The sequence below is a fragment of the Oncorhynchus gorbuscha genome, unplaced genomic scaffold, assembly GCF_021184085.1.
Source record: "Oncorhynchus gorbuscha isolate QuinsamMale2020 ecotype Even-year unplaced genomic scaffold, OgorEven_v1.0 Un_scaffold_13:::fragment_6:::debris, whole genome shotgun sequence".
In the NCBI taxonomy this organism is placed as follows: Eukaryota; Metazoa; Chordata; class Actinopteri; order Salmoniformes; family Salmonidae; genus Oncorhynchus; species Oncorhynchus gorbuscha.
In genome coordinates this window covers 19,693-46,329 of record NW_025744600.1, presented here as the reverse complement: position 1 = coordinate 46,329, position 26,637 = coordinate 19,693, and the positions used below count along the sequence as shown (strand labels likewise).

Sequence of the window (26,637 nt, the reverse complement as noted above, 5' to 3'; positions counted from 1 at the left end):
GGTAAAAACTCAACTCGTCGTGTTTGGAGGACAAAGAATGCTGAGTTGCATCCAAAGAACACCATACCTACTGTGAAGCATGGGGGTGGAAACTTCATGCTTTGGGGCTGTTTTTCTGCAAAGTGACCAGGTCGACTGATCCGTGTATCGTGAGATTTTGAGTCAAAACCTCCTTCCATCAGCAAGGGCATTGAAGATGAAACGTGGCTGGGTCTTTCAGCATGACAATGATCCCAAACACACCACCCGGGCAACGAAGGAGTGGCTTTGTAAGAAGCATTTCAAGGTCCTGGAGTGGCCTAGACAGTCTCCAGATCATCATGAGAGCAAACCACACACAAGTCGGAGTTAGTTATCACAAAGTCCATTTTTAATTATATGAGCTCTATCACAACCCTGTGACTCTCAGATCAATTCAGTGTCTATCAATGAATTCTCTGAGAGTTCCTTACACATTGCAGCTGAGATCCTTTAATAGCAAAGAACACACATAGTCAGACATAATTTATCGTTCAACTTTGTCTCCTAAACTATGTTATTTTCTCAAACTCAGAACCATAAACCAATCCTCCATATCAACAGGCATATATCAAATCCATCCTATCTTGACAAGATCACAGAGACACACTGACTGGCACACAGACATTGTGGAGCCAAGAGATACACGCTTGACCTTTCCCCTCTCTCCGGTCCAAGCAACTTAGTCTTGACATAGAACAGATACTGCAACCCCGCCACAGTATTATACAAAAATAACATTCTGATGAGAAGTAACTTACAAACATATGATGAATATAAAACATTTTACCTATGTTACCAACCAATTCTGATTATTCCCCAACAAACCCCATAGAAAATCTTTGGAGGGAGTTGAAAGTCCATGTTGCCCAGCAACAGCCCCAAAACATCACTGCTCTAGAGGAGATCTGCATGGAGGAATGGGCCAAAATACCAGCAACAGTGTGTGAAAACCTTGTGAAGACTTGCAGAAAATGTTTGATCTCTGTCATTGCCAACAAAGTATTGAGATAAACGTTTGTTATTGACCAAATACTTATTTTCCACCATAATTTGCAAATTAATTAATTAAAAATCCTACAATGTGATTTTCTGGATTTTTTTTCTCATTTTGTCTGTCATAGTTGAAGTGTACCTATGATGAAAATAACAGGCCTCTCTCATCTTTTTAAAGTGGGAGAACTTGCACAATTGGTGGCTGACTAAATACTTTTTTGCCCCAGAGCTAGAAAGTTGGCTGTCAGAAGTATTACAATGTAAACTTACTTTTAATCTGTGTGTCTGCATATTTCAAGACATGGCAGATGGGGTTGTAATGAGACCCAATGGGCTGGACTATTCTCTTCTCATCACTCATCTTGAAAAAATCTATACTGAAAACGTGGAAATAAATCATGAATCCTTCTTCATTAACAAAATGGAAAAATGGAATGATTTATCTTTAAATATTGAAATAGTATGGGCGACCGAGAAAAACTAATTGGTACAATTTAAGGGCATGCGGTAAACAATAACGCAGGCACCAGGGATGGGGGTGTGAGTATATAGTCATTGTTTGTGTGTGTCTGTAACACAGGAGGTTGGTGGCACCTTTATTGGGAGAACAGGCACGTGGTAACGGCTGGAGAAGTGGAATGGTATCAAATATTCCATTCGCTCCATTCCAGCCATTATTTTGAGCCGTCCTGCCCTCAACAGCCTCCACTGGTCTGTAAGTTGTTGTCCATATGTGTATGTTTGAATTTGATGTGAATTTTTAAAAATAATTTAAAAAATATTATAATTATAATATTTTATTTTTAGGAATGACATGTTCCTGTTTGGATTGTGCTATAGTTTAGATTAGGTGGATGCACTAAACTCATTCAAATCTACAACAAGGAGTAATCCACATATAGACATTGGACAGGCCCGAGACGTGATGCAGTTTTAGTCTAAATAATGGTGCTCATTTCATATATTTTATTTAGTGGTGTTGAGGCAGGATTGCATTCCAGTAGGATGAGTTGAGTGTGATGTAGGTTTCAGGGTCAGGGTATTAAGTGAAAGGATGTAACCTGACATGCTGTGCCCAGAGCTCTAGCTGCTAATACGTCTGTGTCCGTACAGCGTTGGACCGCACGTGGCCTTGTGCGTGTGATAGTATGCATTGTGGGCAGTGTTAGTTTGGTGCTAACTGTAGTAGCCTTAGGGTCTTAAATTGCAAGTGTAAACACACTATGCAAGATTGTAGACACACACTGCACTCCTAGTGTATTTCCTTAGCAGAGGAAATCTTTACCATCTGTATGTGTTCCTAAACCCAAACCCACAGATCCCTCTCACGGCTAGACCTTCTAATGATACACAGTACTACAGAGTGCTGCAGCTGCAACCTAGTTTACTGCAGATCGGGACTATTCAACTACACGCCTAGAGGGCCTACTACTGCTAATCTGTACCTGATTGGTTAATTGGCTGATTCATGTCACTAATTGGCCAGAGAGCCAGTGGTGTGTATTCATGGATGCCAAGGGAATCAGGCTTCCCCCAAAAACCAACCTAAATGAACAAAAAAGAAAAGACAAAACATGCCAAATAATTTATTAAGCCCCTCTGTGTTTCATTAAGCCTCTCTGTGTCCTTCAATTCACAAGTGGCTGAACGTATCTCACAGGAGAAAGCTTCAGACTGAGTGAAACGGCGCCCCTCTGTCTCATTATGTGTAGCGCATCTATCTGATGCTGTCTGGCCAAAAATAGTATGACATTGTTGATGCCCATAGCATTGAATGCAAGGGAAGCCAGTGAGCATTTGGCATCCCTTGATACATTTTTTTTTTCAAAGAATAGGGGTTGAGCTAAACTGAGCAAGCTCAATTGTGAATGGTCCTGGTCCACCAAAGAAAGTGTAAAGGGAAGCCAGTTTGGATTCGGCTTCACACCAATCACATCAAGTCAAAAGTAAAATGTCATTGACTGAAAACATTTGAATTGTTCCATCTCGTTGTCTTTGCCCTCCGGTGGCTAGCTAGCTAAAATCTTCCCTTTACTAAATAAACCATGGACAGAGATGGTTATTTGGACTTGGTGTACCTGCCAATGATTATAATGGTGAATCTGATCCAACCATAAAATCATACAATGTGACCCTGGCCTGAGAGGATGGAAGGTCAATATGTAGCTAGTAGTAGACCGTTTTGGCAACATGAAAGGGAGGAGAAAGGTATTGGCATTCCTTTGCAAGTAGGGTGAGTCAACATGTTATTTTCTACTTGCAAACACACACTAACACACAGAAATCAGTACCATATGAACAGCCACATGATATATAGCTTACGTTGACTGGACTAAATCGTTTTTCCTATCTTTAAGTTGTCCCTGCATTAGACCAAGCTAAAGTGATGAGACGACGTTGAAAGGTTGAAGTTGAAGTGGTGCTGGACTGATGTTAGCAGAGGCAGCCCTTGTTTTGACCTGTGGTAAACTCTCCGTTGTTCTAAATCAATAGTTTGTGTTTACATGAACTTGCTTGACCCAAAACATGAATCACTTGCTTGACCATGCTGTAGGTCATGTTTGTTACATACAAGATGCTTTGTGGACTTCGTCGGACAGATGTTCCTGTCTAGTTTCGTGATGAAACGAATGAATTTATTCTGCCGACAGTGACGTTGTCTTCTTGTTGTCTCAGCCTTTATCGCGGTTGCGTATGAGCTAACGGGTTGTAGACCCTTTCTGTGTTTGCGAACGTTGGCGCACGAGGGTGCGGTGAGCACAAGTTGGTGGCAGAACACGGGAGAGTTCTTATAGAACTCCAGCAAAAAAAGCCTCTATTTACATGTTGCTTACGAGTGCATTTCACACTACTTATTATAATTGGATTTTAAGGCTCGTATGAATGTTCTGCTTAATATAATGTTTTGTGTCATCATTGCAAAGCAACTGCATTATATTTTTTTTTAAACACCAACTAAAACCAGTAAAAATCCCCCTTGGCTAGCTTTTGCTACAGCCTATGTCAATGAGCGTTAGCATTCTAGCTAACAACTGCTGCATCCAAAATAGTTATTTTGCCAAGATCACAACCAAATGTAATCTTAGCAACTGTTCGAGCAAGAATGAAAACATCATCGTAAGTGTCTGAGAACCCCAAAAAGTTGTTATTTATTTTTAGAAGTAAACAAAGCATAAATGCTATGTTAAATGGGCACAGATAGCGATTAGTTTCTCACTGCAGCCAAGAGTGAAGTCAGCATGTCGTGTACTGGAAAGGGGTCTATAGTGCAAAAAACAACTACATTATCATAACACATAGGTTGTAATATGGCTTTTTTTCCCCCTGGCTTCCCCATTGATTTTACCCACACACTGCTACTGCAGAGAGCCTAGTCACCTGGTGTACCCTGAAGATTAGAAGGAGGGATTGAAAAGATGTTCTTCTTTATATCAAATATGAACATGTATTTCAGTCTAATTTCTCCTGATTGTCATTTCCATGGCTAATTCTTACTTAACAATCCATTTACGGTTCATCATGACCTCACTTCCGGTTTCCTGTCCCCAACAGGAAGTGGTTCCGTCATACCTGGCGACGTCACCTATCGTGTCCCAGGGGGCGGAGCTAATGGAAGCTCAGCTGGGGAGGGGTGTGTCTCGCCTCTCTGACCCCGCCACCCTCCAGGTCCAGTCCCTGGGATCCCAGCAGACCACAGGAGGAGGAGGAGGTGAAGGAGGGATGATGATGAAGAAGAGAAGGAAAAGGAGGAGGAAGGCACGGGAAAGCGGAGGAGGGAGACGGGAGGAGAGTGGGGAGTACTCAGAGGATGAGGACATGTTCACCATCGACATGAGCACTGATGAGGAGAGAGAGCACGACAACAACAGTAGCAGGTGATGACAGCAATTACACTATTTACATCAACACTGCATGGCTGTGTGTGTGTGTGTGTGTGTGTGTGTGTGTGTGTGTGTGTGTGTGTGTGTGTGTGTGTGTGTGTGTGTGTGTGTGTGTGTGTGTGTGTGTGTGTGTGTGTGTGTGTGTGTGTGTGTGTGTGTGTGTGTGTGTGTGTGTGTGTGTGTGTGTGTGTGTGTGTGTGTGCGACATACTGTGAAGTTCTCAGGACTCTCATTTGAATACAGACAGGGTCACATTTGGGCTGTTTGGAGTGGTCTGCCAGTATTGCAGGGCGAGGCTTGTTTATGCGACACACAGCTGTCTATCAGCAGCTACTGACTGCAGTCAAGTGGTTGTGTGGGGAGGAGAGAGAAGATTACACTGTCTTGTTGAGGTATTCTCAGTTTGTTCTTTCTGCGATCCTGCATATGTGTGTTTGGTAGAGGAATGATCCCTCTGAGATGTGGTTTTTGGGAACGTGCACGTGTGTGTGTTTTTTGCGTGCATGTGTGAGAGAGAGAGAGTGAGAGAGACTCTGGTTAAGAGTCAGAATAGCTTTGCTCCACTGCAGAGGTATAAAAAAACGCCTGATCAGCATCACAATGGTTTCTGCGAAACACATGAACCGCTGCCAGCTCCTCTCTGTTTGTGTGGGACCCAGCAGGGAGGGGCAGACTCTGTTCTCAGGCATTCCATGCAGGTCTGAGACAGACAGACAAACACCTATACACACACACGCAGCACGCAAGCACACACACACGCACACACACACACAAGATCACTTCACAAACAGCCCCTCTCCCTGAGTAGTAAAGCAACAGTTGGTAGTGCAGTCAGTCACTCAGTCTGTTAGTCTGTCCATATGCTGGTTGGGTGCTGGCTGTGAGACTGAGACTGGATTAACAAGCCTGAAGTGGCCAGTGTCTGTCTTTTGTGAACCCAAGTATCTGTGTTCTGTGTGTGTGCGTTTTTGTGTTCAGGCTCTGTGAATACCAGCTCTCTGTCCCACGTGTTGGAGATGCTCCAGTGCCTCGTTCTTTTCCCACAATGCGCTTTGACTCTGTGGATGAATTACTGTGGTGAATGGGACCTCTCTCAGTCCCTCCTGATTCTCTCTCATTCATTTGATGTGTGTGTGTGTGTGTGTGTGTGTGTGTGTGTGTGTGTGTGTGTGTGTGTGTGTGTGTGTGTGTGTGTGTGTGTGTGTGTGTGTGTGTGTGTGTGTGTGTGTGTGTGTGCGTGCGTGCGTGCGTGCGTGCGTGCGTGCGTGCGTGTTTATTTGGTTTTACTATCCTTGTGGGGATCAGAAATCATCAGTAGAAAAGGACAATTTAGCCAGTTGGGACGTTTCGCTGGTCCCAACAAGGAAAAAGGCTATTTTCAGTTTAGGGGTTAGGTTTAGGGTTCGGGTTACAATTAGGGTTCGGGTTACAATTAGGGTTAGGATATGAATATTTCTCATAAAAACTATTGGCATTAATAATTGTACCAATACTTCCAGTGCTGCAACTGGATTCACATCCTCATACACATCAAACTGTCACGACTTCCGCCGAAGTTTGTCCCTCTCCTTGCTCCGGCTGCGTTCGGCGGTCGACGTCACCGACCTTTCTAGCCATCGCTGATCCACTTTTCATTTTCCTTTGGTTTTGTCTTGTCATCCATCACACCATCACACCTAGTTCCAATTCCATCAATTACATGTTGTGTATTGTTTCTTGTAGTGCTTATGCCCGGTATGCTGGTATTTACCGGGTTTTGTTTGACCCATTTACATTATTGTTCTGTTGACGGTGGTTTTTGGATATTAAACGACAGAGTTGTAAATCAGTTTCCGCTCTCCTGACTTCTCTGCCGCCAGTACACACCTCACTACACAAACCAACATACATTTTTCTTTACATCTTCAGCAAAAGAGGCCTGAGAAAACACTGTGTATGATATCTCTGTGTGTATACGTCTGTGTCTGTGCCTGCGTGTGCATGGGTTTGGGTGTGTGTTGTTGCTGCTAACGTGTCTCTCTCTCTCTCTCTCTCTCTCTCTCTCTCTCTCTCTCTCTCTCTCTCTCTCTCTCTCTCTCTCTCTCTCTCTCTCTCTCTCGCTGTCTCAGGGCCTCTTCTCGGGAGCTCAATGGAGAGCAGGGCCCTAAGGCCAGTGTGTTGAGCAGCAACTACACCCAGAACACAACATACACACACTCTGATGCAGACTGGGCACGCTCACAGAGGTACATAAATATGACTCCAACATACACACACACACACACACACACACACACACACACACACACACACACACACACACACACACACACACACACACACACACACACACACACACACACACACACACACACACACACACACACACACACACACACACACACACCAGACATGACTAGAATAGAATAGAATAGAATAATACACAGTTTGGTTCGACTCATCTTGTCGTATGCCTTTGTAAATTAAAATAACTGCGTATGGCTGACAGTTGTTCTCTCTGTATGTCTGTCTCCCTCTCCCCTCTTTCTCTCCCCTTTCAGTGCTATAATAGAGCAGACACGTACTCTGTCTATCCCTCCTAGTGGTGGTCTGTCCATCTCCTGTCCACAGCAGACTTCTGTCTTCCCTTCTCCTGTCAGGTAAGTCATGTCACCATCCAATTTCACTTTTCAGTATAGCTTAATTAAGCCTTAATAAAAGTTTCGGACCAACTACATATTGTCTGAAACCCTGGGACAGAAACCAGCAGAGTCTTCCCACTGGGCACAGTTCAACATATAGTTTTGATTCACATTTGGTTGAGTTGTTTACTAATGTGAATTCAAAGTGAAATCAACCAAATATGTCACCATATCATTGGATTTGGGTTCAAAGTAAGGTGAAAACAATACAAGTGGCTGAATGTATGATCTAGTGGCTGAAATGATCTAACGTTGATGACTTTTTGCAAATCCAATAGGTTTTCCAGGTTAATTCAACGTCAACACATATAATTGTTTGGTTGAAATGACGTGGAAACAACATTGATTAAATAAATAAAAATCCCAGTGGGTTTGTGCTGTATTGTTTATGTCCATGGGTCAGTGTCGTGCTGGCTCAACCAATCACATCTCTCTGTGTGTCTGTCACTCAGCAGCCCCGGTGGCTCCCGCCCCTCCACTCCGAAGAGTGACTCGGAGCTGACCAATCAGAGCAAAGACAACCCTGAGATTCTGTGGGCCTGGGGGGAGCTGCCACAAGCTGCTAAGGTACAGAGGGAGGGAGAGAGGGAGGGAGGGAGGGAGGGAGGGAGGGAGGGAGGGAGGGAGGGAGGGAGGGAGGGAGGGAGGGAGGGAGGGAGGGAGGGAGGGAGGGAGGGAGGGAGGGAGGGAGGGAGGGAGGGAGGGAGGGAAAGCAATAGAAAAAGAGAGTCATAGAGGGAGGGGGGAAGAGAACGATTCAGAGAGACAGTATGTCTAGCTGTAGTCCACACAGTGATCCAGGAATCAGCACTGAACTTTAACCACTTTAATCATCTTCCACGAGAGTAGCTGAGGACATGCTTTTACCCTAGCGCTCATGCTAACCACACATCCTCTCTCTCTCCTCTCTCTCCTCTCTCTTCTTCTCTACTATTGACACCCGGCCTCCCGCGTCCTTGCTGTAGCGTGCTTTCTTCTTCCTTACTCTCTCCTCTTGCTCTCTCTTTCCCTCTCTCCACCTCTAGCCCTCCTACCTCTCTCCGCCCCAGATGCAAGATTCTGGGATGAAGTCCCCTGTCTCCATCCCTGTGTGTGACAGCACACACTTCAGAACCATCCCCGGAGACTGTGGCCCCCCTGGCCAGACCCAGAGCCACCCAGACAATGGCCCCCCATCCCTCAACCCGTACATGCCCCAGCCTGGTAACAACACGGCTGGGCCAGTTGCTGGAGGGGACATGGAGTTAGTAGGGGCAGCCTGTAGAGAGGTGGAGGGGCTGATGGCCTCCAGGTTGCTGTCAGAACTGGATGAGGTGGGCCAGAGGAGCAGCCCGGTCAGACGCACAGACTCCCCATCCAAGAGGAAAGGTACGTCTTCTCGAACCATCGCCTCGCAAGTGGAGTTTAGATTGCAGAATTTGAATGTCAGCTGTCACTCAGCATGCGTTCACGTCTGTAGATGTGATTGCCTCCACCATTAGCTCCACGTCAAGTTAATGGATGAAAATCATTGTATCCATGGTAACGTGTGACGCTGTACCTGCAGACAAGAGGAGCCACCACCTGGGCTCGGATGGAGTCTACCTGGATGACATCACTGAGCTGGAACCAGAGGTGGCTGCTCTGTACTTCCCTAAAAGGTAACACGCCCCCCCCCCCCACACACACACACACACACACACACACACACACACACACACACACACACACACACACACACACACACACACACACTCACCTGTAACACACACACACTCACCTGTAACACACACACACACCTATTCTGTCCTACACAAACACTCGTCCCCCACTCCTGAACCGATGACCCTGTTCCTTAGTGACGGTTCAGTGAGAGGGGGCTCGGAAACAGGGGCGCGGAGCACCAACCAATCACCTCAGTCGGTGGGGAGCAGTGGGATGGACAGCGGTGTGGACAGCTACGCTGACCAGCTTGGAGACATGCCCAACATTGCCATCTCTCTGTGTGGAGGTCTCACTGAAAACAGAGAGATCACAAAAGGTACTGGCTGTTAGACACATGGGCTGCATCTCAATACTGTCAGCTTTGACTTACTGGTATAACTGGATATTGTAGCTCCATCTACTTGCTGTCATTGTTTTCACCTATCCAGCCCTCTCCTGTCTGTGTGTCTCTACAGAACAGTTATATTAACCCTCTCCTGTCTGTGTGTCTCTAAAGAACAGTTATATTAACCCTCTCCTGTCTGTGTGTCTCTACAGAACAGTTATATTAACCCTCTCCTGTCTGTGTGTCTCTATAGAACAGTTATATTAACCCTCTCCTGTCTGTGTGCCTCTATAGAACAGTTATATTAACCCTCTCCTGTCTGTGTGTCTCTACAGAACAGTTATATTAACCCTCTCCTGTCTGTGTGTCTCTACAGAACAGTTATATTAACCCTCTCCTGTCTGTGTGCCTCTATAGAACAGTTATATTAACCCTCTCCTGTCTGTGTGTCTCTATAGAACAGTTATATTAACCCTCTCCTGTCTGTGTGTCTCTATAGAACCGTTATATTAACCCTCTCCTGTATGTGTGTCTCTATAGAACAGTTATATTAACCCTCTCCTGTCTGTGTGTCTCTATAGAACAGTTATATTAACCCTCTCCTGTCTGTGTGTCTCTATAGAACAGTTATATTAACCCTCTCCTGTCTGTGTGTCTCTATAGAACAGTTATATTAACCCTTTCCTGTCTGTGTGTCTCTACAGAACAGTTATATTAACCCTCTCCTGTCTGTGTGTCTCTATAGAACAGTTATATTAACCCTCTCCTGTCTGTGTGCCTCTACAGAACAGTTATATTAACCCTCTCCTGTCTGTGTGTCTCTATAGAACAGTTATATTAACCCTCTCCTGTCTGTGTGCCTCTATAGAACAGTTATATTAACCCTCTCCTGTCTGTGTGTCTCTATAGCACAGTTATATTAACCCTCTCCTGCTGTGTGCCTCTACAGAACAGTTATATTAACCCTCTCCTGTCTGTGTGTCTCTATAGAACAGTTATATTAACCCTCTCCTGTCTGTGTGCCTCTACAGAACAGTTATATTAACCCCTTCCTGTCTGTGTGCCTCTACAGAACAGTTATATTAACCCTCTCCTGTCTGTGTGCCTCTACAGAACAGTTATATTAAACCTCTCCTGTCTGTATGCCTCTACAGAACAGTTATATTAACCCTCTCCTGTCTGTGTGCCTCTACAGAACAGTTATATTAACCCCCTCCTGTCTGTGTGCCTCTATAGAACAGTTATATTAACCCTCTCCTGTCTGTGTGCCTCTACAGAACAGTTATATTAACCCTCTCCTGTCTGTGTGCCTCTATAGAACAGTTATATTAACCCTCTCCTGTCTGTGTGCCTCTACAGAACAGTTATATTAACCCTCTCCTGTCTGTGTGTCTCTACAGAACAGTTCCAGGAGAGAGCCATCTCTTACCAGCAGTTCACTGAAAACCCCTCCATCATCGACGATCCCAACCTGGTGGTCAAGATTGGAACCAAGTACGTAAAATACTTCTAACTAACCTTTAACCTCATAGCAGTAAAGATGTGATCGTTCCCGATTAATCCGGAATTCCTGCTTTTCTGACGTAGTCCTCCGTATATCATTGAATCTGACCCATCCACATCCATCCAGATGTTCTATGTTGTCCTGATCTGATTGGAGAAGTATGTATGTACTGTATACTACCGATAAAAAATGAACTGCAGACACTAAAGATACAACAGTGATCTTATGTTTGTGTCTGTTCTCCTCCAGGTACTACAACTGGACCACCGCAGCCCCTCTCATGCTGGCTATGCAGGTGTATCAGAAGCCCCTGCCCATGGTAAAACCTCAGTAACATTAGCAACATGCTATTAGCATAGCATCTAGGCTACTCGACTTGGTGATGAGACTGTGTGCTAATGTCAAATAATGTGCTACATTTGGGTACCTGAGTGGTTTTACCTAAGAGGTTTAAAACGCGAATCATTTTGCAATGTAAAGAGAGAAGTCCAACTGTAACCCTTCTAGCTAAATCTGGTTCTGCGTCTGGCTTCACGTGTTTTGTTTTTGTCTGAATTCTTCTGTCTCGCTTTGGACTTCCTGTACACTAAAAAGCGTTCTCCTGAACCACGTCTCCTCCTAACACTTGAGTCTTTCTTCCCCCTTTGTTTTTCCCTGTTTTAATTTGTTCTCCCTCCATCTCACCTCCCATTCGGCCCTGTCTTGTGTGTCTTCAGCACTCCTGCCTGAGTTACGTGTACTCTGCCTTTGGCCTCTTCTCCTACTGTTTACCCAGTCTGTTTGGCTCCAGCCCTGTGGGTCCCTTTGGTTTCTGTCTGTCTGTCTGTCTGTCTGTCTGTCTGTCTGTCTGTCTGTCTGTCTGTCTGTCTGTCTGTCTGTCTGTCTGTCTGTCTGTCTGTCTGTCTGTCTGTCTGTCTGTCTGTCTGTCTGTCTGTCTGTCTGTCTGTCTGTCTGTCTGTCTGTCTGTCTGTCCCTCTACTTCTCTCTCTCCCAGTCTCTGTGTTTCCCTCCCTCTTGCTGCCTCTCTTCCTTAGATCGCCATCATCCAGTCACACGGACACACTTGCTTCACGTTTTTTGCGTTTGGGTTTTTGTATCTCTGTGTTTTTTGCGTTTTAGTGGTTTTGTTGAGTTGGGTTTTTGGTCAGGAACTGTGTGCGTTTGCTTCAGGCCACGGTGGAGAACATCATGAAGGAGAAGATGCCCAAGAAAGGAGGCCGCTGGTGGTTCTCATGGCGCAGCAGGAACAGCGACTCCAAATCGGTACACACACACACACACACACCTCTGTAACACAACACACACACCTCCTGAACACACACCTCTGTAACACAACACACACACCTCCTGAACACACACCTCTGTAACACAACACACACACACTCTGTAACACAACACACACACCTCTGTAACACAACACACACACCTCTGTAACACACATACCTCCTGAACACACTTCCATAACCATTTGGGAACCTCCGCAGAAGTTACAATGCTGGACACCACTTGCCTTTTTGACTAGTGCTAGTGTGTCCTGGCTGTTGTATGAGTGTGTGACTGGTTGTCTGTCCCCAGGACTCAGTGTCTGAGACAGGAGTTGGAGACGGGGGAGAGACCTCTCTCAGCATGGCTTCAGTCAATGGGTAATGACACTTCTCTAACACCAGAACAGTTTACGATATATGTGCAATATGAATTAACTATGTTGAGTACACATTTATATACCTTAGTTTGCATATCCTCGAATAAAGTACACAACAGGGGGTGGTTTCATGGACACAGATTAAGCCTAATCCTGGACTAAAAAGCATTTTAATTCATTTGAATCCGGGAAACCGCCCCTAGAGGTTTATAGGCAATTTTTTTTATATATTTATTTTAATATTCTGTTCAAATAATCGGACATTATAGCTGAACTGTTGTTGTATCTGTTGATGTAACACAGAATGAAGGAGGAGTCTTCCTCCAGCGATGAGGAACACAGACCGTCCAATCAGGACTCAGAATCCTGCCAGCCCGAGCCTCTTCTCACTCCTGGTAGTGTCTTCTACAGGAAGACCCTCAGACTGACCTCAGAGCAGCTGGTGAGAGACTCAACACTGTTCCCCTAACCTCTGTTAAGCTAACTTCTGATCTGAACTGCTGGTGAGAAACACAATACTCATCTCATTTGATGAGGTGATGTTGAATTGTGTATTCTCAGGCAAGTCTTCAGTTGAACCAATCAGTAGCAGGGTTAGTTAGTAGAGGCTGTATGGGTAATGTAGTTTTTCTGCCCTCAAGAAAATCTGCAGTTAAACCAATCAGTAGCAAGGTTATGCTGCATTCAAGACAATGTGGAACTCTGAAAAAAATCAGTTCCGACTTAATTTTATTATATATTTTTTATTTCACCTTTATTTAACCAGGTAGGCTAGTTGAGAACAAGTTCTCATTTACAACTGCGACCTGGCCAAGATAAAGCATAGCAGTGTGAACAGTCAACAACACAGAGTTACACATGGAGTAAACAATAAACAAGTCAATAACACAGTAGATTTTTTTTATTTTTAGTTGGAGGCCACGGAAGGAGTGTTGTATGGCATTGAAGCTCGTTTGGAGGTTAGATAGCACAGTGTCCAAGGAAGGGCCAGAAGTATACAGAATGGTGTCGTCTGAGTAGAGGTGGATCTGGGAATCGCCCGCAGCAAGAGCAGCATCATTGATATATACAGTGAAAAGAGTCGGCCCGAGAATTGAACCCTGTGACACCCCCATAGAGACTGCCAGAGGACCGAACAACATGCCCTCCGATTTGACACACTGAACTCTGTCTGCAAAGTAGTTGGTGAACCAGGCAAGGCAGTCATTAGAAAAACCGAGGCTACTGAGTCTGAATATGGTGATTGACAGAGTCGGAAGCCTTGGCCAGGTCGATGAAGACCGCTGCACAGTACTGTCTTTTATCGATGGCGGTTATGATATCGTTTAGTACCTTGTGTGTGTCTGAGGTGCACCGGCGACCGGCTCGGAAACCAGATTGCACAGTGGAGAAGGTACGGTGGGAATCAAGGTGGTCAGTGATCTGTTTGTTGACTTGGCTTTCGAAGACCTTAGATAGGCAGGGCAGGATGGATATAGGTCTGTAACAGTTTGGGTCCAGGGTGTCTCCCCCTGTGAAGAGGGAGATGACTGCGGCAGCTTTCCAATCCTTGGTGATCTCAGACGATATGAAAGAGAGGTTGAACAGGCTGGTAATAGGGGTTGCGACAATGGCGGCGAATAGTTTCAGAAATGGAGGATCCAGATTGTCAAGCCCAGCTGATTTGTACGGGTCCAGATTTTGCAGCTCTTTCAGAACATCTGCTATCTGGATTTGGGTAAAGGAGAAGCTGGGGAGGCTTGGGCGAGTAGCTGCGGGGGGGGGTCCTGACTTCCCTGAACAGTTGCATATCGCGGGGACTATTCGATGCTATTGCAGTCCGCCACAGGATGTTTTTGTGCTGGTCGAGGGCAGTCAGATCTGGAGTGAACCAAGGGCTATATCTGTTCTTAGTTCTGCATTTTTTTGAACGGAGCATGCTTATCTAAGATGGTGAGGAAGTTACTTTTAAAGAATGACCAGGCATCCTCAACTGACGGGATGAGGTCAATATCCTTCCAGGATACCCGGGCCAGGTCGATTAGAAAGGCCTGCTCGCAGAAGTGTTTTAGGGAGCATTTGACAGTGATGAGGGGTGGTCGTTTGACTGCGGACCTGTAGCGGATACAGGCAATGAGGCAGTGATCGCTGAGATCCTGGTTGAAGACAGCGGAGGTGTCTTTGGAGGGCCAGTTGGTCAGGATAACGTCTATGAGGGTGCCCTTGTTTACAGATTTAGGGTTGTACCTGGTGGGTTCCTTGATGATTTGTGTGAGATTGAGGGCATCTAGCTTAGATTGTAGGACTGCCGGGGTGTTAAGCATATCCCAGTTTAGGTCACCTAACAGAACAAACTCTGAAGCTAGATGGGGGGGCAATCAATTCACAAATGGCGTCCAGGGCACAGCTGGAAGCTGAGGGGGATCGGTAGCGTGCGGCAACAGTGAGACTTATTTCTGGAGAGAGTCATTTTAAAAATTAGTAGTTTGAACTGTTCGGTATGTACCTGGAAAGTATGACATTATGTTGCAGGCTATCTCTGCAGTAGACTGCAACTCCTCCCCATTTGGCATCATCCTAGAGCTCCGCCTTCTCTGACCTGAAGATTCCTGACATCACGTCAACAAAAAACATGGCGGCCTTCATCGTTTACATAAAAATATGTATTCTTACCTAATGCATTTCCTCTCTTCTTTAAACACTTTAGCAAGAGGCATATAGCATCTCTGCAAACAAAAGATTCCTTCAGGTGTTGGCAACTTGAACGCACTGAAGTGGGAGGTCGAAAGACTTCCTAGTCGGGATCTCAGAGTTTGCCGAGTTGTCTTGAACGCACCATTAGAGTTAGTAGAGGGTGTATGGGTAATGTAGTCTTTCTGCCCATCAAGCCAGTCTGCCGTTGAACCACTCAGTAACAGGGTTAGAGTTAGTAGAGGCTGTATGGGTAATGTAGTCTTTCTGTCCTCAGGCCAGTCTTCAGTTGAAGGAGGGTCCTAATGAGGTGGTGTTCAGTGTGACCACTCAGTACCAGGGCACCTGTCGCTGCCAGGGCACCATCTATCTCTGGAGCTGGGACGACAAGATTGTCATCTCAGACATTGACGGCACCATCACCAGGTAAGTGTGTGTGTGTGTGTGTGTGTGTGTGTGTGTGTGTGTGTGTGTGTGTGTGTGTGTGTGTGTGTGTGTGTGTGTGTGTGTGTGTGTGTGTGTGTGTGTGTGTGTGTGTGTGTGTGTGTGTGTGTGTGTGTGTGTGTGTGTGTGTGTGTGTGTGTATTGGCAGTTGTATGTGATCACGTTATATCTGTTAATGATAGTCTAATTACATGTGGCGAGCACCATCCTCTTTTTCAGATCTGACACCCTGGGCCACATCCTGCCAACGCTGGGCAAAGATTGGACCCACCAGGGCATTGCCCGCCTCTACCACCGAGTCAGCCAGTGAGTCTCACACAACAGGAGTTACATAACTATAGGTGGCCGTTAGAGTTATGAAACGGGGCTCACATTCAGAATATGCCTCAGTGTAAGATGAGTGAATCATGTCAGCTTTAATCGTGGTGTTTGGCTTTAGTACGTTGCACCATCCTGAAAGCAGCCATTTCGTTGAACTTCTGTCTCCTCCCTCTCTCTTAGGACTTACTAGGAGAGTTTAAAAAAATGTAATTCTTCCCTCCCTCTCTCTCTCTCTCTCAGGAACGGTTATAAGTTCATGTACTGCTCTGCAAGGGCCATAGGTATGGCTGATATGACGAGGGGGTATCTCCACTGGGTCAACGAGAGAGGAACCATGCTGCCTATAGGACCTGTCCTACTCAGCCCCAGCAGCCTGTTCTCAGCCCTGCACAGGTGAGGAACACACACACATCATCACCGTCAAAATAAACACAGCAGAGGCGTCAAACTCAATAGAGAACAATGTACAGTACATTTTAGCAGGCGCTCTTATCCACAGCATATATTTTCATACTGGTCCCCCATGGGGATAAAACCCACAACCCTGACGTGGCGAGCACCATGCTAAACCAACTGAGCCACACGGGACCACAGTAGCTTATATAGAAGAGACATCCCAATATTATATAACGATCATTCTGACCTTCCTGTCCTGTCGTCCTTCCTGTCCTGTCTTGTCAACCTGTGTTTCCTGTTTTGTCCTTCCTGTCCTAACCTGTCGTCCTGTCCTGGCATCCGTGCCCTATCCTTCCTGTCCTGTCTTGTCCTGTGTTGTCATCCCTGCCCTATCCTTCCCGTCCTGTCTTGTCCTGTGTTGTCATCCCTGCCCTATCCTTCCCGTCCTGTCTTGTCCTGTGTTGTCATCCCTGCCCTATCCTTCCTGTCCTGTCTTGTCCTGTGTTGTCATCCCTGCCCTATCCTTCCTGTCCTGTCTTGTCCTGTGTTGTCATCCCTGCCCTATCCTTCCTGTTCTGTCTTGTCCTGTGTTGTCATCCCTGCCCTATCCTTCCTGTCCTAACCTGTCATCCTGTCTTGGCATCCCTGCCCTATCCTTCCTGTCCTAACCTGTCGTCCTGTCCTGGCATCCCTGCCCTATCCTTCCTGTCCTGTCCTGGCATCACTGCCCTATCCTCCCTTCCCTATCCGTCCTGTCCTGGCATCCCTGCCCTATCCTTCCTGTCCTAACCTGTCGTCCTGTCCTGGCATCCCTGCCCTATTCTTCCTGTCCTAACCTGTCGTCCTGTCCTGGCATCCCTGCCCTATCCTTCCTGTCCTGTCCTGGCATCCCTGCCCTATCCTCCCTTCCCTATCCGTCCTGTCCTGGCATCCCTGCCCTATCCTTCCTGTCCTAACCTGTCGTCCTGTCCTGGCATCCCTGCCCTATCCTTCCTGTCCTGTCCTGGCATCCCTGCCCTATCCTCCCTTCCCTATCCTTCCTGTCCTGTCCTGGCATCCCTGCCCTATCTTTCCTGTCCTAACCTGTCGTCCTGTCCTGGCATCCCTGCCCTATCCTTCCTGTCCTGTCCTGGCATCCCTGCCCTATCCTTCCTGTCCTAACCTGTCGTCCTGTCCTGGCATCCCTGCCCTATCCTTCCTGTCCTGGCATCCCTGCCCTATCCTCCCTTCCCTATCCGTCCTGTCCTGGCATCCCTGCCCTATCCTTCCTGTCCTAACCTGTCGTCCTTTTCCTGGCATCCCTGCCCTATCCTTCCTGTCCTAACCTGTCGACCTGTCCTGGCATCCCTGCCCTATCCTTCCTGTCCTGTCCTGGCATCCCTGCCCTATCCTCCCTTCCCTATCCGTCCTGTCCTGGCATCCCTGCCCTATCCATCCTGTCCTAACCTGTCGTCCTGTCCTGGCATCCCTGCCCTATCCTTCCTGTCCTAACCTGTCGTCCTGTCCTGGCATCCCTGCCCTATCCTTCCTGTCCTGTCCTGGCATCCCTGCCCTATCCTCCCTTCCCTATACTTCCTGTCCTGTCCTGGCATCCCTGCCCTATCCTTCCTGTCCTAACCTGTCGTCCTGTCCTGGCATCCCTGCCCTATCCTCCCTGTCCTGTCTTGTCCTGTCCTGTAGGGAGGTGATAGAGAAGAAGCCTGAGAGGTTTAAGATTGAGTGTCTGACCGACGTGAAGCAGCTGTTCCACCCCAACACTGAGCCTTTCTACGCAGCCTTCGGCAACAGAGCCACGGTGAGAGCCCTGCTCCCTCCCTCCATCACTGTACATGTTAACTTGGGCTACTTTTTAGATTCATTTGACTGGGACCATAAACAGTATATACATTTTACATTTACATTTTGGTCATTTAGCAGACGTTCTTATCCAGAGCGACAGCCAGTAATCAACTTTTTTGCCAATGTGACAGATTCAGCCAAAAGGCTAATTTCAAACAGAATATTATGTTTAATTATGTTGTGGTTGTGTATGGTTGTTTTGGATAGTATGTCAGTCATTGTTACAGTTGTTGTTGTTGTTGTTGTTTAGGATGTGTATTCCTATAAGGAGGTGGGCGTTCCCCTAAACAGGATCTTCACAGTCAACCCCAAGGGAGAGCTGATACAGGAACACGCCAGGACCAACATCTCATCGTAAGTCAGACCTCTCTGTCTCTTTCTTTATCCCTCCATCTTCCTCCCTCAATGTCTCTCTCTCCCTCAGTAGCTCTGTCTGTCTCTGTCGAATGAACAATGAAAGTAAATGAAGTGAAGTATGTTTCTGTTCCTGTTCCTTCCAGGTATGGTCGTCTGTGTGAGGTGGTGGACCACGTCTTCCCCCTGTTGATCAGAGGTCACGTCTCGGACTTCTCCTGCCCTGACACCTTCAGCCAGTTCACCTACTGGAGAGAACAGCTGCCCCAGATCCACAGCCCTGATCAGCCCCAGGTCCACAGCTCTGATCAGCCCCAGATCCACAGCCCTGATCAGCCCCAGGTCCACAGCCCTGATCAGCCCCAGGTCCACAGCCCTGATCAACCCCAGGTCCACAGCCCTGATCAACCCCAGGTCCACAGCCCTGATCAACCCCAGGTCCACAGCCCTGATCAGCCCCAGGTCCACAGCCCTGATCAGCCCCAGGTCCACAGCCCTGATCAGCCCCAGGTCCACAGCCCTGATCAACCACAGGTCCACAGCCCTGATCAGCCCCAGGTCCACAGCCCTGATCAGCCCCAGGTCCACAGCCCTGATCAACCCCAGGTCCACAGCCCTGATCAACCCCAGGTCCACAGCCCTGATCAACCCCAGGTCCACAGCCCTGATCAACCCCAGGTCCACAGCCCTGATCAACCCCAGGTCCACAGCCCTGATCAACCCCAGGTCCACAGCCCTGATCAACCCTTGGTCCACACCCCTGACCATCCTCTGGAAATCAGCTGTGGAGACCCACTTCCACACCAGACCACCCCATAAGTGACCTGTGTGCAATCTGGGAAGGAAAGGGAGAGACACATTTATGATGATGACGGCGTGCAAATGAAAGAAGCATGTCTCTGCTCTAATGTCACACACACATACACACACACACACACACATACACACGCACAGCAATGCATAAGCAGACCTTAACACACACATGGTTGCCATGTGCATACTTATGCACTAGTGGAAGTTCTCTCCGACAACAACAGGCATGTTAGCACTGAGTGGTATTTCTATGTACTCACCTTTCCTATTTGTGTTCTACTCCTCAGTGTTCTGCTCTACAATACCTAGCCTACTGTTCATCAGGTGCAAAAGGTGCTACTTGTATACATACTGTAGCTGCAACTCCGACAAGAAGCACTGATTCAGTTAACCTGGGGGAAATCACTGTGAAGAACAGCCTATCAACGACAGCTATTTCACCCAATTAGCATTGCCCGATTGATTCTAGCACTTTTAGTCTCCAATGTGGGTACAGTAAACCGCGATGCATGTTCGGTTGACCCGTTCAGATCTAACGATCACATGAAGTGCGAATGTAATAAATGTCGAACAAAGCAGGATTATGCTCAACTAGCGCTATTATCATAGCGCATGGCGATAATTCAGTTCACCCGTTCGACCTCCAAACATTTGTCGATATAATCAAAACAAATGTTATTTGTCACAAAAACAGGTGTAGACCTTACTGTGAAATGCTTACTTCCAAGCCCGTAACCAACAGTGCAGTACAAGAAATAGAGTTAAGTAAAACATTGAATAAATGCGTTTTAAAGCGCGTTTCCGTTCTAGTAAGTAGCGTTCTATATTCGGTTTTTATTCTTCCGTTTTTGTTGTTGTTGTCATGTTTTGTGTATGATAGATATGTTAGTGATCAACTGAACTGAAACTGTTAACCAGTGCAGCTCCTCACTATTGTTAACAAGGCACAGAGGAGGGCTGCCTCTCTCGTTGATGCCTCTCGCCCATAGTCGTCAACAGTCCTTATATGGTCATGTAACCAAACAACCTGAGAAAAACGTGAAACTGACGTTACTCTTGACAGTAAGCCGTGCAAGAAAACTCAGGTTGTCAGTTTTAGCAGTCGTCTCTGTCTTCGTTTCTCCGCCACTCGTCACGGGTTTCCACGGACCGTGACACACATTGTCATCAAATCAAATCAAATCAAATGGCATTTGCCACCTGTGCTGAGGTCTACACCTGTTATGTTGGGCGCATGTGACAAAAACAATTTGATTTGATTTGATGACCTGTCCGATCCTCTCTGTGTGCAGTGTCATGGTTTTGGCTAACATTAACAGGTAATCTTGTGCAGACAGTAGAAAACATATTATATCCTCTGCTTTGGTGTAACTGCGAGATGAGAGAAACCTACAAATGTATGAACTATTTAATTAATTTCACATTTTTAAGCGAGCAGCTTGTGAACGCACTTGGATTTGGGCTTTGGTTTTTATTTCACTTTAAATATTGTGTTTATGTGATTGAATCTGAATAGAGTTTTGATGTTCATTCTCACTGTTGTACATAGTGCAACCTTTTTTTAGCGATCGAATTCAGAAACATTGTCAGTAAAAGTGGCTGGCTGCTGGACTACAGTAGTTTGACCTTAAGGCTAACAACATTTTTGCACTGACAGACGTATAGTGTCCACTGAAGCGAAACCATTGAGATATTCTACAGTCAACCAATCAACATTCTCCTGAATTCTAGAATCTACTACTTAGATACAAAGAACTTGGACAAACAGGTTAAATTGAACTGTCGCTCCTTGTAATTTCAGCAATTAGAATGCACAACAACCTTGACGGTTCTGAACCTCCCCAAAGGGTTTTAAAGCACAAAGCACTAACGACAGTCCGTCTGTCCAATCAGATCTCTGTTGTGAACAGAGGCGGCAGGATGTTTCTATGGGTGGCTACCGTGGAATGTGTATCAGCATATGTATATTGTGCAATTGCCAATGTCATCCTGTGTGTAATACGGATGGATATTCAAGACGTCCTGCATTACCGGAATGAATACTAACACTGTGATACAGTATTTCTCTCATTTTTTATTGATCATATTGATGACCACTATAAAACCTGATTGCATCACTATGGAGGAGAGAAGGTTCCCACCGTCCCTGTGTCATATGCCGTGTTGATTACTTTCAACACCTTTTACATTCACTTTGGTTGAATTGACTACCAGTGGGATGGTTGAAACCTCCATTTGCCATGGTTCAGGAGTATTGTGACATGGCCACTAATGTGAGATGTTGAATTTACCACCAACCGAAGAGGTGTGTTGGTATTAGGAGGATAACGGATGGACGGACGGATGGATGGATGAGTCAATGGAGGCATGTGATATCACTGTTGTTGTGTTTTAATCCTCTGTGTCGTTGTCTTCTGTTCTCCCTTTACTGTACTGTCACAAGATTTGTTCCAAGTATGTTAAAGTACTACTGTATATTCAGATTAAATGACTGTATTCTTTCTGTGAAAGATCTATATAAACAACGAGCTTGTTGCCTTACAGTATGCCGTGGCTGTCTCTACCCTCGTTAGTTTGTTTCTGAGATGTACAGAGTCAATTACTCTCGCACTGTGTCATGTTGTATAGGTTAACAATCCAGTCTGAAAATAGCTATAATGGAAATAGGTTTTTCAATAAATGCAAAGTTGATTGTTGATGGATTGGATGTGTATGTCTCTCCTTTCTCCTCCCTGTAGTGAACATGATATGAAACCAGATGCAGAGAGAGCATGTGTGTCGTATTTCTTGAGTTTTAGAGTTTTTTTCCTGACCACATGACTGAAAAGTAACAGAACCATGATTCATTCCACTCTACAGAGCAAAACGAACACCCGTACTACCCATGTCTACCATGGTGTTGCTCCATGGCTTTGTGAAGGCTGGATAACCTACTGTCATCTAGTGGAAGATATACTTATAACACCTTTTCATATAAATCCCATGTACAGTAATCAGCTCACTGACAGATCTGTCTGATACTCACGGGGATCACATGTGAAGTGATTTTTACAATAACAATAACACAACTGATTATATTATTTAAACCAGTCTGAAGTTTAGTCAGATGAATCAAGCATTTTGCTATACACCCGCAAGAACATCTGCTAAATATGTGTACGCTACCAATAAAACGTGATTTGGGATGGACCGGAGGGGCTCCAGAGAACAGAACTACACAACAACGGTTTTACTTCCACTTATTAGTTGCCTCATCTACAACATCTGCGTGTGAGAGACGGTAGGGTAAAGTATTATTTTCTTTCAATTTGTTCAATAGTTGTCAGGGAATCAGTAGGAGATTATTTACAGACAATTATGTTTGTCATAAAAAAAGAATAATATGTAAAACATGTTTTTATTGAAGGCATTAGTCCCTGAGTGACAACTTTACTTTTCCCACTCTGTAGGCAGTGATCTCTGCCATAGTTGATATCTCTTGGCTATGAAAATGTTTCCATCCACATGCAATGAGTAATTCTGCTTTTAAAGTATTTGATTGTGAATGATGAGAGGAGAAAAGATGACAAGACAACTGGAAATGATTCAAATAGGAACTCATCGGGGTTCTCCAGACGATAGCTGCTCCTCATTTGCTCATCTGCAGAAACTGCTCGACCGTCTTTATGTAAGTTCAGCTGGCTTTTCTTTCTGTTAAGTTGTTTTGCTCATTCGTTGCTGGGAAATAACGCAAGAACCTTATTAGGCCAGCTGATTATATTAGGCTCCTTGAGTCTTGTTCCAGTAAGTTTCAGTCTGTAAGACAGCCAGGAGACGCCATTCTCTCATCAGGTAGACTCTCCATACAGCACTCTGCCTTGTGTCATATACAGTAGGCCAGTGGCTCCCAATCTTTTTCCGCTACTGTATCACCAAATGAATTTTTCTCTGCTCGGAGTACCCCTGAAGTACCCCCTCATGTACATGTACATTTTACCAGTAGGCCTATGGTCTCATGATTCTTCCCAAGTACCCCCTTGTGGATTAGTCCTAGGACCCCTGGTTGGGAACCACTGCTATGACTCCTTCTCTGTCTTGTACTGACAAGTGACAGGACAAATCTGTAGGCTCTTTTTCTGTATGGACAACATACATTCTATGAAGAACTTTGTCTTAAAGATCACGTGCTGGACACCTATTTTCTCAGAAAGGATGTATTTGACACAAGAAAATAAATGAGGTTCTATCCGATCAACTGCAGGAGAGAATGGCGGTTCCAGGCCGGAGTGAGGAAGTAGGAGAGAAAGAGCATGCAACAATGGCTGCCGGTGGATTAATCACACTGTGAGGTCAAATAATGTCCATCATCTTTGAATCGATTTACTGCATATGTGAATGAGTGACGCGGTATATTAAAAACCAAATGCAGTACAATTGTATTATTTATTAAAACAAATGCATTGAAAGTTTGTAAATATAGCATGCAAAGCCAAGATATTTGACTTGATTTTATTTTATTAGTCCTCACTTGGACTAATCTTCCAAGAGTCCTCAAACATTAAAATAGAATATATAATACGGTCGCATTAACACATTGTTCCAGACATAATACACTGCCATATTGACCAGATAAATACCCTTAACAGCCTGAACAGATCGACTGATTCCTTCATCTACCATAGTCCCACACAACCTTCCAATGTATTATATTTAAATGGTTCTAAAGTATTGTTTGAATATATATATTGAAAGGTTTCTGGTTTGCTGAGACAAATTATTCAATGTCTTTATTGCTCTGAATTGAAATGTTATTTTGCCTATTCTGTCTGGATAACACATACAGTTGAAGTCGGAAGTTTACATACACTTAGGTTGGAGTCATTAAAACTTGTTTTTCAACCACTCCACAAATTTCTTGTTAACAAACTATAGTTTGTTAGGACATCTACTATAAGTCGGTTAGGACATCTACTTTGTGCATGACAGAAGTAATTTTTCTAACAATTGTTTACAGATTATTTAACTTATAATTCACTATATCACAATTCCAGTGGGTCAGAAGTTTACATACACTAAGTTGATTGTTCCTTTAAACAACTTGGAAAATTCCAGAAAATGATGTCATGGCTTTGGAAGCTTCTAATAGGCTATTTGACATAATTTGAGTCCATTGGAGGTGTACCTGTGGATGTATTTCAAGGCCTACCGTCATACTGCTCAGGAAGGAGACGTGTTCTGTCTCCTGGAGATGAATGTACTTTGGTGGGAAAAGTGCAAATCAATCCCAGAACAACAGCAAAGGACCTTGTGAAGATGCTGGAGGAAACAGGTACAAAAGTATCTACATCCACAGTAAAACTAGTCCTATATCGACATAACCTGAAAGGCTGCTCAGCAAGGAAGAAGCCACTACTCCAAAACTGCCATAAAAAAGCCAGACAACAGTTTTCACCTGCACATGGGGACAAACATCGTACTTTTTGGAGAAATGTCCTCTGGTCTGATGAAACAAAAATAGAACTGTTTGGACATAAGTTTAAATGTATTTGGCTAAGGTGTATGTAAACTTCTGACTTAAACTGTAGATGGTGGACAATCTATTCCTAGTATTTACTGAATGTCTCTTACCAACTGAATAAAATAAATTTTTATTTTCCACATACATGAATACTGTTGTGAATGGAGTTTGGCCGTTTTAAATGGTGTACATTGTGAAATAAAATAAGCAGGTGTTTTTCAATTATCTTGTTGATTGATGACCAACCAAGAGCATTGCGCATGACTACAACAGAAGAACCACCTTAAAACAATCCTTGTTGCTTATTTATGTTCAATCTGCATCCTCCTATTTTCACTTGCTGATGCATTTCCCCAGACCACAGAACAGTAGTTCACCTGACACTCAATTAATGCTTGGGTTGTTGTATAAGAATCTGTCCCGGTACATTTTTTACATAGATGAGTTATTTGAGATGACCATGATAAGCAGTTGTCTAACTGCACTCCTAGTAGTTTGGTTTATACCAGTTCCTCAAATTTTACTTCCCCATACTTAATTTTATCCCATGCTGTGTTGGCCTTTTCCTGGTGGAACAGACCAACATAACCTTGGTTTCCTTGGTGTTCAAAACAAGTTTGTTCTGGCAAACTCACTCCCTGATATTTCCCAGATCTATTTGTAGAGCTTGCTGTACCCGTTGAACTGATTGTCTTGCTGTATAAATTGTAGGATCATCTGCAAATATAGTAGCTTGAGTTTTAGATACGGAATAAGGAAGGTCATTGGTATATATTAAGTAAAGAAGTGGCCCAAGGCAGCTGCCCTGCGGTGTTCCACAGTTTAAAGCATGAGGGGAGGCAAAACAACCCATTGATACAGGTGGACTGTTTCCTGGCAGTTAGATATGACTCTACCCAATTCAATGGAGCTTCCTAAAACCCATAATGCATCAAAATTATTTCATGATCCACTAAATCAAATGCTGCACTAAAATAAAAAAAATAGTACACCTACAAACCTGCCACTATCCATAGCATTGAGACGCTGGTCAGTCATGTCAACCAATGCAGTGATAGTGGAATGGTTTTTGCGATAAGCATGCTTGATTGGCTGTGATCAGATCATTATTTTCCATGTATTCCCATATTTGTCTACTCACAATACCCTTCAATATCTTACTGAGTGAATGGAGTATCCTAATTGGTTGACTGTTGGCAGGAGTAATGGGTTCTTTGCTGTCCTTCAGGAATAGACACAGTTTAGCATGCTTCCATTTGGAAATGTCCTCTTTTCCAGTGACCAATTAAATATGTATTTCAGCGGAGCTGCAATCTGGGGAGCAGCATATCGAAATAAAACATTGTCCATAAGATCATAACCTGTAGTTTGACCTCAATAGGTTTAACACCTCAACTGACACCATGTGTAGACTAAAAGAGCAGGTATTGTTGCTCATAATATGATCATCAATCCATTGGACAATGGCTTGTTTGGAAGAATGGGTGTTTACATTATCACTCAGTATATGATTTTATTTGTATTTATTTTTAATCAGCAAAATGACATCAGC

At 44.9% G+C, this 26,637-nt stretch overlaps 1 protein-coding gene across 3 annotated transcripts in view; it reads left to right on the top strand.

Moving 5' to 3' along the window:
- The window catches only part of LOC124016965 (phosphatidate phosphatase LPIN1-like), a 48,898-nt gene extending 26,608 nt beyond the window's left edge, over positions 1-22,290 (top strand). For 2 of the 3 annotated variants that reach the window (XM_046332296.1, XM_046332298.1), the window contains exons 4-21: positions 4,567-4,889; positions 7,004-7,120; positions 7,436-7,534; positions 8,029-8,143; positions 8,602-8,944; positions 9,123-9,216; positions 9,415-9,596; positions 11,006-11,099; positions 11,359-11,428; positions 12,280-12,372; positions 12,685-12,752; positions 13,055-13,193; positions 15,699-15,847; positions 16,085-16,171; positions 16,427-16,579; positions 18,263-18,377; positions 18,672-18,775; positions 18,922-22,290. In XM_046332296.1, the coding sequence (XP_046188252.1) occupies positions 4,567-4,889; positions 7,004-7,120; positions 7,436-7,534; positions 8,029-8,143; positions 8,602-8,944; positions 9,123-9,216; positions 9,415-9,596; positions 11,006-11,099; positions 11,359-11,428; positions 12,280-12,372; positions 12,685-12,752; positions 13,055-13,193; positions 15,699-15,847; positions 16,085-16,171; positions 16,427-16,579; positions 18,263-18,377; positions 18,672-18,775; positions 18,922-19,594 (3,018 nt within the window). In that variant the 3' untranslated portion in view covers positions 19,595-22,290. The remainder of the gene's footprint in view (positions 1-4,566; positions 4,890-7,003; positions 7,121-7,435; positions 7,535-8,028; positions 8,144-8,601; positions 8,945-9,122; positions 9,217-9,414; positions 9,597-11,005; positions 11,100-11,358; positions 11,429-12,279; positions 12,373-12,684; positions 12,753-13,054; positions 13,194-15,698; positions 15,848-16,084; positions 16,172-16,426; positions 16,580-18,262; positions 18,378-18,671; positions 18,776-18,921) is intronic. The other variant, XM_046332297.1, reaches the window with a different exon arrangement.
- The last annotated feature ends 4,347 nt before the right edge of the window (positions 22,291-26,637 follow it).